General features: G+C 55.7%; 1 protein-coding gene and 1 long non-coding RNA gene across 2 annotated transcripts; one reads left to right on the top strand and one right to left on the bottom strand.

The window, feature by feature from the left end:
- Nucleotides 1–7,380: 7,380 nt before the first annotated feature.
- Nucleotides 7,381–12,986, bottom strand: LOC130543462 (uncharacterized). The gene is made up of 2 exons (XR_008958833.1): nucleotides 12,609–12,986; nucleotides 7,381–9,202 (listed from the first exon to the last, which is right to left on the bottom strand). It is a non-coding gene; the product is annotated as an uncharacterized LOC130543462 (long non-coding RNA).
- A 403-nt stretch (nucleotides 12,987–13,389) lies between these two features.
- On the top strand, nucleotides 13,390–15,693 carry FOXD2 (forkhead box D2). Its single transcript, XM_026498155.4, has one exon. The coding sequence runs from the start codon at nucleotides 13,443–13,445 to the stop codon at nucleotides 14,940–14,942; it is 1,500 nt and encodes a 499-aa protein (XP_026353940.1). The 5' UTR covers nucleotides 13,390–13,442; the 3' UTR covers nucleotides 14,943–15,693.
- Nucleotides 15,694–17,182: the final 1,489 nt, after the last annotated feature.

Below are 17,182 nucleotides of genomic sequence, written 5' to 3'. Positions count from 1 at the left end.
ATAATTATAATATATTATAATTAATATTATATTATAAGTATTATTATTTAAATAACTCTCAGGTTAGAGAAAAATTGAAACTACAGACTATCCATAAGTTAATAAAGGTGAGAATAGTACATATTGGAATCTGAGAATAGGGGCGCCTGGGTGGATCAGTTGGTTAAGTGGCTGCCTTCGGCTCAGGTCACGATCCTGGCGTCCTGGGATCGAGCCGCACATCAGGCTGCCCTTTCTAGTGGGGAGCCTGCTTCTCCCTCTGCCCCTCTCCCTGCTTGTGCACTCTCTCTCTCTCAAATAAATACATAAAATCTTTTTTAAAAATCTGTAGGATGTAGTCAAACCTGTGCTCAGAGGAAATTTCATAGCCCTAAATATGCTATTAGAGGGGATCTGGGATGGGGTGGGGTGGGGAGACCAATGAGAAGGCTATGGTAGTATCCAGGCAGAGAAGGATGGTAGCTTGGTGGAGATGGCAGTGGTGATGGAGGAAAATCAATATACAAAGGTATAGAGAAGGGGCGCCTGGGTGCCTCAGTCGGTTAAGCATCTGCCTTCGGCTTGGGTCATGATCCCAGGGTCCTGGGTTTGCACTCCCCGCTCAGCAGGGAGCTTGCTTCTTCCTCTCCCTCTGCCTGTCATTCCCCCTACTTGTGTTCTCTCTCTCTCTGTCAAATAAATAAATAAAATATTTTTTTAAAAAGGTATAGAAAAAATCAACAATTGGCTAAAATCTTCCTATTCCACAAAGGTTACAAACTTTCCCTTATAATCATAGCCTCATGCTAACCCTGAAAGCTTGGGATGGTCATTTGACTGGTAGACAACCTGGTCGGGCTTGACTGATTTAAGGAGTGATTAATCTCAATAGACCCACTAGTACAGAAGAAACAGAAAACACTGTCAGAAACTGGCCCTCCATTGTGCCCACCTGCGAGCACGTAGGCTAGCTGGTTTTGCCCATGAATTCTGTCAAACTATCAAGGAACCTATTTTTCTAGTTATATAAATTGTTCTAGAACACAGAAGAAATGGAAATCATTCCAATTCTATTTAATGACATTTTCAAAGCCTGATAAAGAAGGGGTGAGAACGCAAAATATAGCCATTCTCACATATGAAAGCAGATTCAAAGGTCCTCAATGAAATATCAGCTTACAAAAAAAAAAATGCATGATCAAGTACAGTTTATTCCTGGAATGCAGGGTGGCATTATTAGAATTATCAGCTCCGATTTACAGGATATGAAATTGGGGCTCATAAAAGTTAAGTGACTCACCCAGGTCAAGCTGCGAAGTTACTGACTCAGAACTTGACTGTAGGTACACGTGACTCCAAAGTCGTTCTCTGCCTCTGAAGAAGAGGCAAGTGGAAGTGGAAGCTTGGCTCAAAAGCCCCCTAAAATTCCTCCATTCACCCTGATATCCGCCCCCTCTGCGCCACCCCCACAGCCCCAGTCCTGATCTTGAAAGATACCTTCCAAGCCAAGTGACAAGTTTTGGGTTCCTTTTTCTTTCAGTTTTTTACCTCCTCCCCTTCTGGGCTCCCCAACTCAGACCCCTTTCCCTGTACTCCCCTCCTCCAGCCCTGGCCCCTCATCAATTTTGTGGAGACAAAAGCGCCACCTATTGGCCACCTTGTATGCACTTGACCAGGATTCATTTGCATGCTATTTGGGGCTGGGAGTGGCTTCTGGTGCTGAAAGTCACTTGGAACCCAGTTGCTTGGTGCGGAAGAGGAAAACTGGCTGCAATTACCACCTTGCCTGGGCAGCGCTCCCAGATCTCCTGTCCTCCTCCATTCTTCTTGGCAGCTTTTGGTAGCTACCCCATTGCAGAGGGGCTTGGAATGGGGTAGGCAGTCCCAGCTGCCAAGAATTGGTCTACTCTGTGAGAGGGAAATAGACGAAAGCGTGCTGGGTTGAGGTCAGGAAGTCAGAGGTCTGGTCAAGCACTGAGGCAACCCCTTTCCTTTCTCTGTCTTTCACAGCCATTCCCAACTCTCTCCAAGCTCCGTGATTGTGTGCTCCTCCCCAGCTGAGGACTCAGAGGAATCAGACACTGCCCTGCTCAGAGGAGTCAAATATAGGTGGGTGAAAATATAGCATGCGGAGTGCTGACAAGATGAAGGGGTGTGTAGGTCACCTTGGTCACTCACCAGTTGGAGCCTCTGCCTTGAGCTCAGCCTCAGTCTCTTCTGAAAGAGGGAGGATGTGCCTTGCCCTCTCTGCCAGGGTGATATGGCTTTTGTACTGCTGAAGCCATTGTGATGGTGGGCGAGGATACTCTACCCTGTCTCCCTCACTGGGCAGCTTCACTAGTGCTGGGCACACTGGACTTTGGCCTGAGAGCATCTAGGCTCTTGTCTGGAGGCTGGGCTTGAGGTTTCGGGGTGGAGGAGAATTAGAAACAAGAGGCTTGGACCCTGCTGGAGGGGTTCTCAGGCCCCACCTTAAGCATCAGACTGGCTTCCTGAATTGTGTAGGGACCGTGGGCTGGTGCGTTTCACAAGGAAGTCTTCCTGGAGGAGGTGAGCTCTGGTTTGGGGTTTTGAAGGAAAGGAGAAGGCCTGCTATTCCAGTTTCTATGAAACCCCCTTTCCTCCATCCTAATCCCTGTCCAGCCTGGCAGGCTAAAAAAGTCTGACTACTTCCAAAGCCATTTAGGTGGGACGAAGACAAGAGACAGAGACAGAGACAGAGAAGGGTGGGAAGAGAAGAGCAAAATGGTAAGGTAGAAAGTTTGGGGTCCTAGCTAGCAGACTCACCTACTTCCCTGCCTAATGGGCGACAGGTCAGCGCCCACAGGCATCCACCAGATCGGGCTTAAATGTCCCTACCTTCCACATTAGCCACCAGCCATATTTTCAGGTTGGAGCCCACAGAAGGTGTTTAGCCCACAGTTACAGTTTTTATTACTCATATGTTCTACATACTCAGCCTTATTCATTCGGATGATTCCATTGTTCTTTAAAGTATTTATTCAGTGGTTGAATTGGCTATACACTTACTTGGTTTTAAAATTATAAAAAAGCATTCAGTGAAAGGTCTCTCTTCCACTTTTGTTCCCCATTAATTTGCCCCAACAGATAATGTTTATTAGTTTTTAATTCATCCTCCTAGATATTTTTGTTGCATATGCAAAACAAAACAAATATACATTATTTTCTCCTTTAAAAAAACACAATTGGAAGCGTAATGTTTACGCTGTTAAGTATCTTGAATTTTTTCACTCAATAATACATCTCAGGCTCTTTCGAGATCAATAGATAAAGAACTCCTTTATTCTGTTTTACACAGCATACTACTTCCTTGTATAGATGGGCCATTATTGGCGTAATCAACCCCCTGTCAATGGACACTTACACTGTTTCCCACCTGCATTCCAGAACCAGCTGCAATGAGAGCCCATGCGTGTCCCATGTGTGCAGGTCTCTCTGCAGGAGAAGCTCCTGGAAGTGCATTTCCACGCAGTCCTTGTCAGGACACTAAGCTCCCTGTGACCACACTGGCTCTTTTGGCAGCTGTCCACTTTTATTTCTCAAAGGGACCCTTGGTGACCGTGGTCAGAATTCCACTTTCTCAAACCTCGCTGCCCTCCCCCACCCCGTGATCTTCCCATCGGAACCTCTCACTAGGGCCCCTCACCAGATGGTTTGGCCTCTGGATCTGGGAAGCCTGGGCACTTACCACCTCCACCCTGGGTGGGGTCTGTGCCCTGGCCATCAGTCTGTCCAGAGTGATGGCTCCTTGTCCCTTCCAGTCTCCAAACCTGGGTATCTGTGGCAGGTGTCGGAAGCTCATTCTTCAGACCTCCACTGTTCAGGCCTCCAGGCCGCCTGCCAAATGCCGTCATCTCCTCCCCTTCTCTGCCATCCCTCATCCCCAGTTGTGACTTCCTTCTGATCATCGGGTCATGTTCTAAGATCTGCTCCTCTCTGGCCTTGGATTTCCCATTTCATTGGGAGGGGTCCCAGCTTCATGGGAGGAAGTGGATGAAGGAAGATCCAGCAGCAGGCCCCCTGTGAGAGGCAAGCATGTGACGGGGGGGGGGGGGAATCCACTTTGTCAAACAAGGCCCTCAGTAGCCTGGGAGTGTCTGGATTAGCCCAGACCTGTGGTGTCAGCTCATGTAGCAGATGGCACCATCCTGGCTGACCGAGACCAGGAGCAGCAGGAGCCTGGGCAGGTCAAGACCATGTGGAAACATGGTTATTATTATTGCTGTCAATGGCAGTCACTCACCATTGGAATTGTAGGTAGGGCACAGGAGTTAAGAGCCCTGGTTCTTGAGACAGACTGTTCAAAACGGGAGATGCACTTCTTACATGTCAGATAAGGAGGGGAGGACCTGGGAGGGGCAGAGGCAGGGATGGGAGGAGATCTCCAGCCCCTCGACTCAGGCTCCACTGCTCCTCTTCGGTCGCAGGAACAAACCAGGGGGAGGTGCATTCAGCAGGCAGCTTGGAGCAGGCATCCTCAAACATGTCAAGGTCAGAGAGGCCAGCAAGGATCCTCACTGAGGCATCCTGACCCACAGTTGGCTCCAACTAGAGTATGAGGCGTCGGGAGTCTCTGTGAGGTGATGGGCTAGGAAATGTCCTTGGTTTCTGTCTCCCACCCAGCTACCTGGATCCTTCACAAACAAGGAAACTGGGGCTTAGAAAGGTTATTTGTTTGAGACTAATACATGGTGGAGGCATAATCTGAACCCATCTCTAAGACTTGGAGTCTGTCTGCTGTACCTAGATGCCTCTGAGATTCCTATCCAGTGATGACCCAGCAGCTCACACATTTCCAGCGATGGCGCACTCACGCCCATCAATGTAGCCTATCACCTCTCTGAGCGGCAGCCCTATTGGAAGGCTCTCCTTCCACGGAGTCACAGATATGAGTCACCTCTCTGAGCGGCAGCCCTATTGGAAGGCTCTCCTTCCACGGAGTCACAGATATATAGAGCCTTTAGGCTCCCATTTGCCTTGGTCTCTGTGCTCCAGGTCAGCCCTGTAGAGATTTGAAGATGGGGGCTGTGTCAACACTGAGCTCTTTATTCTCTGGGCTAATGACCATAGACTGGTCCTTTGTGTCTACAGGGCATCTTTCCATCCCCTCCTGTATTAATTAGGGTTAAGTTCAGTTGGGAGTAACAGACTCCACCACCACCGCCACACTCCCCCCAGCCAAGAAAATTCCACAACAGTGGCTTAACCAATATTGAAATGTAGTTCCTTTTCCCAAAAGTCTGTGCAGGCAGTTCAGGGTGGAATGGCACCTCAAAGATTTCAGGGACCCAGGATCCTTCTCTCTTGTGGCTCTGCTATTTGTGAAATTCAACTCAAACTAGCAGAAGGTCATTACACCTAGCTTAAGAAAAGGGAGAATATCTTTAGAATGTCTGGAAAGTCTTAGGGTTCTAGTTTTGGGCAGAGCCAGTGGACATAGCACTCTTGTTAAGCTGTCTCTCTCTTTAGGCTGTTTCCGTCTGTGTATGGGCTTCAGTGTCAAACTGCATTCTCCATGTGATCTTCTGATCCAAAAGCAGAAGCACCCTCCTGAGTTCCCGGAGTCCATATAACAAATCTTGTCGAAGGAGTGCCTGGCTTGGCTCAGGTCACTTACTCCCGCCTCGACCCGTCACCGGGCCTTGGGTTTGCATTGCTGTGGTTGATCGTGCTGGGCTGCCTGTCTACTCTTGGAAGTAAGTGTGAAGGACACAGAGATTGGACAGTCCCATCAGGACCATGTGGACTATGGGAGGGGAAGTGTTACCCGAGAGATGGGATAACCCCAAACTGTAAACATGTCAGTTCATCGCGCTAAGGAGAGTGAATTTTGTTTTATAAGCAATGGGGAGCCCCTGGAAGATTTTGTGAGGATTTGGCTGGTTTGATTGGTCACAACCTTTTAAAAAGAAGGAAACTGAGGCAGAAAACATGAGAGAAATCCAATGAATGCTGCAGTCAGGGAACGTGGAAAGTCTCTCTCATAGGGGGACATGTTCTCCTCCCTTCGGGGACGGGGACTGATGGGGGAGAAACAATGTCTGTTTTCAAAGAACACATATTTCCACTGGTGATGGAAGCTATCTGTCTAGGGAGTCCCAGACAAGAGGGAGAAATACGTCACACTGTTCATTCATTCACTCATCATTCCTGAATCCACGTGTCTAACATTCACTGAATACCTACTATGTGTTGGGTTCTGTGCCTGGCAGGAGGCAGAGTGACTGATAATGATGAGAAATATTTAGTGAGCTCTTCCAAAGTTTCAGGCACTAGCCTGAGTGCTTTATATGCATTAACTAATTTAATCCTCACGAGAACTCAGTGAGGTAGGTACAGTTATTATCCCCACGCTGTAGAGGAGGAAAAATGAGGATGAAGGCAACATAATGAGGGTTCTCAAGGAACAGACGGTCTACAGAGGGTGGCAGACTGGAAGATAAATGATGACAATGGACAGAGTTAAGTGTTTTGGGGGCACACAGGCAGGAGCCCCTCCAGCCCGGCCAATGGGAGGTGTTGTCGGGGAAAGCATCTCATAAAGTTTGACATTTGAAATGGGCAGAGGATTAGGAGGACAGGGCCAGGCAGCAGTGAGCTGCGGGCAATGGTCTAGAGGTAAGAGAAAGTTTTAAGTTGGGTTTGGGGGTGTGGCTGGACGCGCAGGCAAGGGCCAGGCTGCCTAGTAACCTGTGTAGACAAGCACAAGATTCCCTGAAAGCAGAGCAGCTGGCGGTGGCTACCACTGGGGCTTCATGCAAAACTGCGTGAGAATCATCCTCCTAGCTTCTTCCTTAAGTTTATAATTGCAAGCACCAGGAGACCTCCTCCTCTGCTCTGAGGTCTCAGCAGCAACCCCCGGGGTGTGTATTAGCAGAGCTTTCTTAGTCCCTCTCCCCCTTCCCAGGGCAGAGGGGAGGGAGGTATTTGCCGGAATTGAGGCTGTGTCCAGTCTCCCGCCCACCCACCTCCTGATGTAAGACACTTAGCCAACCCCTGAAACATAGAATCCTTCAAAGAGCTTGATCTGGGCTGGGGTTGAGGAAAGAAAGAGTCTGACTTTCCAGGGCAGCTTTGACCTCTCTTCCTTCCTTCCTGCCCCACCCTGCAGCGGTGACCCCTTCTACCCCATTCTCTCCAGTATTTCCCCTCTCCTTATGTCCAGGCTCCCCCAACCAGGCCTCACCCGTCAAAATGAGCCCTTCCCCATATCCAGGTGACACGGAGAGGGCTCCAGGCTTGGGAAATGAGAGGTTAGGGATCTAGTTCCACCTCTGCTACCAATTTGCTGTGTGACCTTGGGCAAGTCAGCCTTCCCTCTGGGTTTCTCCCTCTGGGTTTCCCCCTCTGGGAAACGGACTTTGAAAACCTACAGTCCAATTTTGGGATAAATGATTTCAGTCTTTTATTTACTGGAGGGAAAGAAAAACAGCACACCCAGCATGCAATGCAAAGGGTGGGTGGAGTGTATGGATTAACGGTCTTTTGGAGAAGGGCGAGGCAGGAAGCCGGTCGGCTGTGCCGTGCGGTGTGTGAGCCTTGTTGTCAAGGGTTCAGGCTTTCAGTTCTGAGGAGCTCAGAGCAGGAAGAGGGCAAGATGCTTTGGGCTCTCGAGAAGGCTTCTTTCTGGAGGAGGCGGGATTTGAGCAAGGATTTGAAGCATGAGTCCAGGTTGGGAAAGGAAGCAAGCATGCGCAAAGAGGAGTCCGGAGGTTACGAGTGTCTGGATGACTTTGCCAAAGGGGTGGGGTGGAGAAAGGGCCCTCTGGTCCTAGACCTGGTCGTCCAGTTCCTGACTCTCTGCGTGGACGCGCCGCTCCTCCAGAGGTCGCTGTTCCCCAGGAATCCGTCACCAGCGTCTGCATGGCAAGGCCGAGACTCCCTCGGGTCCCCTCGCTCTGCTTCCGTGGGGCTCACGCGGCTCCGCACGGGCTCCAGAGGGGTCAGGCACCTGGCATTATTTCCCCAACCACGCAGGGACGGTTTCACCAGCAACCCTGCCTGGGGCTCCGAAAGGCTAACCGCGACGGCGTGTGTGTGTTTGTGTGTGTGTGTGTGTGTGTGTGTGGTCGGTTACCGGTTCGGACGGCTGGGCCCCCTCCTCCCTTCGCTCGGTCTTCTCCCACTTCAAGGCTGCGGAAGGGCGTCCGGGTCCCGAGGTCTTGCGGCACCAGCGGGAGGCGTGCAACTGGTGGGCAGGAGACCGCCGCTACCCTCTTCCTGGCTCTTCGCCGCGCCTGTACCCTCTGCTCTCTCTCCCCGCTCTAGCCCCAAACCCACACCCAGGCTTGCACCCTCACACATCCTCCTTCCCCGCCAGGGTCACGCTGCGGGCCTGGAGTGGGTTCGCAGTCCCAGCCACGTCGCGCCGCTTCCCGCGCTGGGGCAGAGCGGTGGGTCTGGATGGCGAGGCTTCCAGAGCAGTCCCCGCAGAGATCTTGCGGTTGGCAGGGGAGCACTCGGGGCAGGCGCGGGTCCGACACGCAAAGCCACCGCCGTCCGGAGGGGCACACGCGCGCCAGGGAAGAGAAACACCTCCGTCCTTCCAGGGATGGAGAAACAGACCCTCGTTCGCAGAAACCCAGGACGCACTTAGACAGTAGGGGCACTCAGACCTGCGGCGTCCCCTTGCCCTTTGTCCCCAGCTGTGCGTCTCCCCAGCGAGGGGAGCCTGTCGCACCGCGGTCGCTGCGAAGCCAGAGCCCCGAGGGTGGGCGGCTGCGGAGCTGCGCTGCTTGCACCCTCGCCTGGGCCCGCAACCCTCTTCCCGCGAACCAGAGTCGACAGGCTCCGCAGCTCGTCCCGGTCTCAACCGCTGCGCTGTGCTGGGGCCATACGGGGCTCAAGCGAGCCCCCCACGGCATAGTCCCAGAATAGGGGTGCCGGGAGGGGGCTGTGGCCAGGCATGGTGAAAGGAGAGAAAGACAGACCTTTCCTCGGAGAAGTGGAGGGTAGTGGAGGTGTGGGGAGCAGTTCAGAGGCGCTTGGGGGCGCGCGGGTGGTTGGCTGGGGTGAAGGCGCACACGCGGGGAGCCCTGTCATTTCTCTGCTTGCTGTGGGTCCGGCCTCTCTCTGAACTCTGACCCGGGGCCCCGCTCCTGTTGTGTGCGGAGCTCCGCCGCCTGAGGTTCGTCCCCACAGGTCTCCCGATCTGGAGTCTCCCGTCTCCCGTCTCCCGCCCGGGCCAAGGGAGCAGATCGCTCTGCAACAGGCGGAGAAGAAAACGGTCAGGAGATATCCCGGCTTCAGCCGAACAACTATCTCCCCGCCCAGAGCTGCAGCCGGTGGCGGAACGAGAAGAGGGGGCGGCTGCGCGGGTCTCAAAGCTTTCCCTGAGGCTGGTAAGATTTGTGAAAAAAATTAGAGAAGTGTGCGGGCTTGGTGTCCCCTGACCGACAGAGGCCCTGCTGTGCTCGCTGAATTCACACCGTGGGAAGGCCGCGCGGGAGGTCGGTCCGCTCGGCGTCCCCCTTCCTGCTAGCTCAGCACCACTCTTCGCCACTTTCGCGAGTGACTTCATTATATTCTCAAGACCATCTGATAGCTGTCGTTTTCGCCTAGTCGAGAACAGTACGTCTACAGCGACCATAAGGAGGCAAGGGAGGAACCATAAACGGAGGGCCACCACATCACAATAAACAGGCAACAACTCCCCGGTTGTCTGGGCATTTTGGGGTGGACCCCCTCCCAAAAGGCACCCCCAAAAGGCTCCTTCCAGTTGTTTCTTGGCTGGGCAAAGGAGGTGGCGAAATAGTAAGGCAGAGGAAGGAGGAGGCCAGACCCTACTAGGGACACTGTAACCAAGACCCACAGAGCCTGTTGCCTCCTGCTTCTTGGAGGCTTCAGGCGTGGGGGCTGAAGCATAGGTTTTCCCTGGAGGGAAGTGACAGAATCACCCAGATAGCAAATGTGACCTTAAGGCTTGGAAGAGGCTGAGCCCATAGGTGGGAAAGGCTGGTGCCAGCGAAGTGCAGAAAACTATATGCATTCCAAATGTCCCGGTCGACCCTCTCCCAGCCCCCAGTCCACCTACTTCTGGCATGATTCAAGAGAAATTGGCCCTTCTAGATTTACACTAAAACCTTGGGAGGGGTGAGATGGTCCCAGAAACACCTCCCCTGAGCTTGGTTAGGGGCTAAGCAGAATTATTTGGATAAGTAAAGGAGTTCTGGCCGCTGAGTCTTGACACCTGGGTCCAACCCAACCCTGGGAGTAGCGCTCAGGGCTTCAAAAGCCTGGCCATGTCACATGATCTCCTGTGCCTGTTTGCACTCCTGTAAAAGTGTATGTGTGTTTGAAGGGTCTGGATGATTCCTTAAGATCATGTTCCACCCCCACATTGCAGAACAGGGGCTTGGGGCCTGTATCCCTTTTCCCCAACCTGGGTCTCGGCAGCAGGGAGTGCGCAGCAGAGCCAGGCAGAGGCAAGAGCTGGTGGCTGCAGCGGCTCTGTAGTCTTGCCTGGACTTTTAGAACCCAGGATATCTGGGCAGCAAATGCCCCAGCCAGTCTGACCCTGAAGCTGGGCAGGAGGCTGTAGCGTGGGGAACCTGAGAGTGCTGTCAAGGAAGGAAGTGACTGGTTCATGCCTGCCATTTTAGAAATGAAGACATTCAGAAGGTTAGGTGCAGTAAGATGAGGCCAATGTTGATTTTCCTCTCCATTTTCTTAGATACGAGCAGAGCAGAGCCGGGCTGGAGTTGATGTGTGGTAGACAGTGTGGGGTATCTGCGAGTGTGAGAGAGATCTCCATGAAGTAATACACAAGCCTGGGGTATGTGTAGGGTTGCCAGATAAAATAAAACTGCTAAAGTAGCAACTCTAGGTATATGAGTTTATTTGGACTCATGCAAAAAACTTCTTTCCAAAGGCCCCCCCACATTTTTTTCCTCTGGAGGGCCTTATTACCTAGAAAATTCCAATCCCCCAGGGCCACTACCCCTGCCCAATTGCCTGTCCATGGTTTGAGGACTGGACCTCTTCTCTTCCTCCCGAGGACAGTCTGTTCATGCAGACCCCGCATTTCAGGTGGATCCCCTTGGTCTGAGGAGTGTGTATAGGGGGAATGGAGGACTTTGTCTCCCAGGATAGGGCAGGGAGACCTGCTTCCACTCCCCTCTGCTCTTAGCAGATGGCTTGAGAGGATGGAAACCTCCATCATGAAGATTAAGTGACAAGCACCTGGCCCTGCTCTATCTTGTAGGAGCCTAGGTGAGTGCCTTCCCCACTCTCGGCCTCTGCTGCCCCACCAGTAGAATGGGAAAGTTAGATTTACACTAGATTATTCCATAGACTGGAAACTGTTAGATGAAAGAATGTATCCATCCTCACATCAACCCTGCAGAATTACAGCTTGCAGTGGCCAGGGATCCCTCCCACCCTGCTCCCAGCACTTAGCTACAGGGGATCTGATTCAGCACAGTGACCAGAAGATGGTTAGATAAGTCAGTCACCCCAGTACGGGTAACCCAGTGGAGGGCTAGACCAGGGCTTGAGATCCAGGTGGGAGACTACATCCCCACCTGCTTTCTCTCTCCCCAAGGGTCTGCAAAGTGCTCTCAATACCCTCCTCAAAAGTAGCCTAGCGTGATACAGCTACTTTCAGGTATTAGTCATGAGATAGGTGCTTTTAAATCTCATTTTTATACAGGACGAAACAGAAGCACAAAGAGTTTAAGAAATGTATCCAAGACGACAGAGCTCGTAAATAAGAGAGCCAGGACCAGAATCCCAGCAGACTAATTTCAGGGTTCCTGCTCTTAACTACGGGCAAAGCAGGAAACTGAGGCTGGGTAGGGGAAGTAGCTTGCTGACTGTCACATAGCCTTGGGAGAGCTGAGGGCAGCTGGTTCTCGGGCCTCGCATGCCCGAGCTTTGACCACTGCGCGGCGCTGGCGGGGCAGCAGACCGTCCATCAGCTCAGTTCTTGCCCACGACCAGTGCCCATCACCCCTGTCACCCCTCAGGGTTGAGATGGGCCCAGTCTACTGGTTGCTGGGTTCCTGGCCAGGGGAGAAAGGAGCCTAATGGGCTGGGCAGAAACCCGGCTGATAAGAAGAAGGGCACAGGACCAGCCTTGTGTGCACGGGCTCCTGAGAGACGAGGCAACAGCTGGCCTGGGGCTGAGGTCAGGGTTCACTGAGGAAAGTGTCTGTAGGGGTCCTGAGGCCGGTCCGTAGAGCCTACAAGTCCGGCCAGAAAGGGGGGGGGGTTAGCCCTGCAGTGCGACTGGGGGTAGGGAAATGGAGCGAGGGATTGTCGGACCCACGAAGAGACACGCAGACAAATGCAGGGTTTCCACAGGAAACGGAGGGAGAGATTCACCGAAGGCGAGAGACACAGTCACAGAGCCCAAGACAAACGAATACCCGGACCGAAAAGGGCGGAGCGCAGGCAAACTCAGAGCGATGGATGGGTCCGCGCTCCAGGAATGCGGCCGAAGCGCCGCACAGAAGCTTCGGGGAGAGGGCGACGGGCAGACGACGCGCTACCCGGGTCTCTCCGCACACACTCCTGCGTCTGGAGTCCCGCGCGCGACGCGGCAAGAGAATGTGTGGCGGGGTCTCGGCTTTGGAAGGGAGGAGAGGGGCGCAGCCGGAATCTCTCACCTCTTCGAGGCCCGAGGCTGAAAGCCCCGTTTGCTCCTCGCGATCACTCAAGTGCGTCTCCCTTTGGGCCGGAAGCCGCTCAGGATCCGGCGGGCCCCGCTCCGGAGGCTTAGGTCAGGCAGTCTCAGGCTCCCGCTCGCGCTCCAACTGCGCTTTGGCCTTGGTGGCCCCGGGCGCTGCCTTGGGTAGATGAAGGGTGGGGGCTGTTGCTACTTCTCCCGGCGCCGGCTGGCGCCCGCGTGAACCTCCAGGGGCTGAGCGCACTGGCTCCAGGCGGCGGCTCCGGGGAGCGGAGCGTTTGCGGGATCCGCGGGCAGAGGAGGACCCGCCTCCAGCCACCAGAGCCAGCTCCCGCCGCGGCGGCTGTTTGTTCCCGCCGGGCCCCTCCGCCGAGGCAGTCCGCCCGCCCCCTCCCGCCCCGCCCCACCCCGCTCGGGGAGCTCCGCCCCGGGTTCGCGCTCTTCCGCCTTAGGCAGCCGCGAGGCGGGAGGGACTAATTCCCCTACCCCCCCATTCCGGGGGCACTGGGGGCCGAGACCGGCCAGGGTCAGGGGAAGCCTCAGCTCCTTCCGCCCACGCCCCGGGTGCAGGCGCCCAGCTCCGGCTCCCGGGGCGGCGGAGGCAGCAGCCAGTCGGGTGCTCCCCGAGAGGTGAGAGCGGAGAGTTGGGCCACGAGGGGGCGCTGCGGAGCTGGGGGACACCCCTCCCTACCGGCCTCAGTCCCCCGCCCCCTCCCCGCCCGCGCGCAAAACACACTCGCCCCAGAGGCAGCGCGGCGGAGCCCGAGCCGCGGCCGGAGCGGAGCCGGAGAACGGCGGTGGCGGCGGCGGCACCATGACCCTGGGCAGCTGCTGCTGCGAGATCATGTCCTCCGAGAGCTCCCCGGCCGCGCTGTCCGAGGCCGACGCAGACATAGACGTGGTGGGCGGCGGCGGCGGCAGCGGTGGGGGGGAGCTCCCTGCCCGCTCCGGGCCCCGCGCCCCCCGGGACGTGCTCCCCCACGGCCCCGAGCCTCCTCCGGAGGAAGCCGAGGCGGACGCAGCCGAGGACGAGGAGGAGTCCGGCGGCTGCTCGGACGGCGAGCCCCGCGCTCTAGCGCCCCGGGGGGCGGCGGCCGCAGCGGGAAGCCCCGGGCAAGGCGCGGCGGCGGCCCGGGGCGCGGCGGGGCCCGGGCCGGGACCGCCGTCGGGGGGCGCGGCGACGCGGAGCCCGCTGGTGAAGCCGCCCTACTCGTACATCGCGCTCATCACCATGGCCATCCTGCAGAGCCCCAAGAAGCGCCTGACTCTGAGCGAGATCTGCGAGTTCATCAGCGGCCGCTTCCCCTACTATCGGGAGAAGTTCCCTGCTTGGCAGAACAGCATCCGCCACAACCTCTCGCTCAACGACTGCTTCGTCAAGATTCCCCGCGAGCCGGGCAACCCGGGCAAGGGCAACTACTGGACGCTGGACCCGGAGTCGGCCGACATGTTCGACAACGGCAGCTTCCTGCGGCGCCGCAAGCGCTTCAAGCGGCAGCCGCTACCGCCGCCGCATCCACACACGCACCCTCATCCGGAGCTGCTGTTGCGTGGCGGGGCTGCGGCGGCGGGGGACCCCGGCGCCTTCCTGCCGGGCTTCGCCGCTTATGGCGCCTACGGTTACGGCTACGGCTTGGCGCTCCCGGCCTACGGCGCACCCCCACCGGGCCCGGCCCCGCACCCGCATCCGCACCCGCACGCCTTCGCTTTCGCCGCCGCTGCCGCGCCTTGCCAGCTGTCGGTACCCCCAGGCCGCTCCGCTGCTCCTCCACCCGGACCTCCGACGGCCTCGGTGTTCGCGGGCGCAGCCTCAGCTCCGGCCCCTGCGCCTGCCCCGGGCACAGGGTCGGGCCCCGGCCCGGGCCCCGGCCCCGCAGGCCTGCCCGCCTTCCTGGGCGCGGAGCTGGGCTGCGCCAAAGCTTTCTACCCCGCGTCGCTGAGCCCTCCCGCAGCCGGCACAGCGGCTGGTCTGTCTACCGCACTCCTGCGCCAGGGCCTCAAGACGGACGCGGGCGGTGGTGCGGGCGGCGGGGGCGCCGGGGCCGGGCAGAGGCCTTCCTTTTCTATAGACCACATCATGGGCCACGGTGGCGGCGGGGCAGCACCCCCGGGCGGAGGCGAGGGCTCCCCGGGATCGCCTTTCGCGGCGGCGGGGGGTCCTGGGGGTCAAGCCCAGGTTTTGGCCATGCTGACTGCCCCAGCCCTGGCTCCAGTGGCCGGCCACATCCGCCTCTCGCACCCCGGGGACGCGCTCCTGTCCTCAGGGCCCCCGTTTGCCAGCAAAGTCGCCGGCCTCAGTGGCTGCCACTTCTGACCGCGTCGAGCTCAGGGCCGGTAAGGCCCGCACAACTCAGCCTCTCCCGGGAGCTCCTGCGGTCCCAGCGGAACTCAGGGAGTCTATTTATGAAGAGTCTCCAGACCTTGGGCCGGCGCTCGTGACTTGGCACTTCAGGCTCGGTGCTCAGAATTTTGCCGACAGTTGGGACGAAGCGGGCTCCACCGCTCAGGGAGAGGCCCAGGTCTACGCGATGAAGTCGCAAGCCACGATCCCACTCCAATAGGAGCAGTAAAAGGGGCGGGGGAGCCTTCACTTTTTCCCAGCCTCTGCGCCTTTCAGAGGCCCGGGAGGAATGCTTTCCCGGAGAGATGTCTGCCCAGGCCCTGCGGATTCCGCCAGAAACACCAACTTCGCAGAGAGATCTCCCTTTCTGCCTCTCCCTCACTCCTTCCCCAACTTTGAGGCCCTGCTTGTCCAATATTATAATTTAAAGATACCTATTATCCGCTTTGTGCTTAAAAGAAAATTTCAACTTTTTTTTTCTTGCCGTTCTCCATGGAAGTTCGTTTTCTCTGAAGCCTAAAGCAGTGTCTACACAGGCGAAGTTGAACGGAGAGGTTAAGCGAGGGGTCTCCACAATCCCCACAGAAACCCTGGATCCCACTACACTGAGGAACATCCTCCCTCTTTTGTGTTGGGGTGCTTTTGAAGGAACTTTTCCCCTTTCCCATGGCCGGCTGGGTCCAGCCATCCAGGGCCAGCGGCCCTCTCAGCGCTCTGCTCTGTCCCAGGCTCTGGGATATTTATTGTAGCTAAAGGCAATGAGGTTGGGGTGGGAGAGGAGGGTCTGGGTCAAGGACTGGAGAGGTGGGGGTGGGGTGGGCGAGGGCACATCCTATGGCAGGGGGTCCTGTAATTATGTGTAAATATCTGTACAGCGGGCTGCTATCTGCGTTCTCTGTCCACTGGGTGTGCATTGATTTAGACTTCTCCACCGCGAGGAGACTCTGTGAAATCGTCTGATGGTTTGTGTGGAAGAAAAGAAAAATCTGTCCCCCCCCCCCATTCCCATTGGTGTCAGTTGAATAAATGTATGTGAACTCCAGCAGTCACCAGCTCTGTCTGCTTGCCTGCACTCCCCTTTCCCAGTTGGGGCTCTCCCAGACACCAGGCTACCGGCTAGAGAGAGAGTGGGGAAGGGCCCAGGGCAAGCCAGACAGGTAAAGGAGGGCTGGGACTTATTGGATACAGGGAATATTGTGGCCTTGGCCTTTGGCTGTTGATGGGGCCAGGACTCTGGGAAGCCTGTGACCCCTGTAGCACTTTCATTTTCGCTCTGGTCCTAAATGTCTGCCTGGGGTTCTACGGAGAGGTTTTGTTTCAGATGCACCTGGGGATTCTCATCTTCTGGTTTAGACTTTAGCATGGCTTCGGCTCATCTGGGTACCCAGTGCTCATGGACACTCTGCCCGCTAAGTACAGTTTGAGTGAATGTGTCTCTTGATGCATATTCTGTATGCCTCTCTGTGTGGGGGCTTTCCTGGAGCTTGTGGTTCCTGTTTGTGTTTCTGAGGGTCATCACGCATCCTTGCTTTTTGTCCCTCTTTGGTGGGGGGAGTGAGTTGTATTTTAGGAATCTGTATTTTTATTTCTTTGTGTGTTCATGAATGTGTCTCTATGTTTGCGATTCTCTGTCACTGTCTTTTTCTGGGTCCTTTAAGAGGAGAGAGCTCTCCCTTTAGCCACTGTAGAGGCTTTTTTGGGTCCCCCTTCCCTCCTGCTGCTGTGGACAGGTCAGAACGAAAAGCTTGAATGGGGGACTGAAACCCCTCTCTCCTCCAGCGTGAGAGGGTTAGAAGTACACTCTGAGCCAAAGGAGAGAGGCAGTGCCGTCCTACTCTGTTAACGCAAACCTTCCCAACCCTTGAGCCATGCTCACAGCCAGAACCTACTGCCGGAGTGCAAAACCATCAGGAGTTATGGCTGGAGCCTTCGTAAGCCCACTGAGTCTCCCAGCTTGCTGCCAGTGCCTGGGACTCCAGCTGGCTGGACTCGCAAGCACGTTGGGTAGGAGGGGATGCTTTGAGTGGAACAAAGATGGTTACTCAGCTCTTTTCTCTGTACATTCAACTGAGGACATAGGAAAGAAGAAATGTGGAGGTGCAGAACGAGGCAGTGCAGCCATCACGGGAAAATAGACACATGCTGAGGGCGAGTGTTGGGCTAGAGTGACAGAGCGAGAATGAGGAAGACAGGGTCAGGGAACCAGCTCTGGA

The sequence above is a fragment of the Ursus arctos genome, unplaced genomic scaffold (genome assembly GCF_023065955.2).
Source record: "Ursus arctos isolate Adak ecotype North America unplaced genomic scaffold, UrsArc2.0 scaffold_12, whole genome shotgun sequence".
Taxonomy (NCBI): Eukaryota; Metazoa; Chordata; class Mammalia; order Carnivora; family Ursidae; genus Ursus; species Ursus arctos.
Note: the sequence above shows the minus strand (reverse complement) of the source record. Positions and strands in the feature narration are given on the sequence as shown.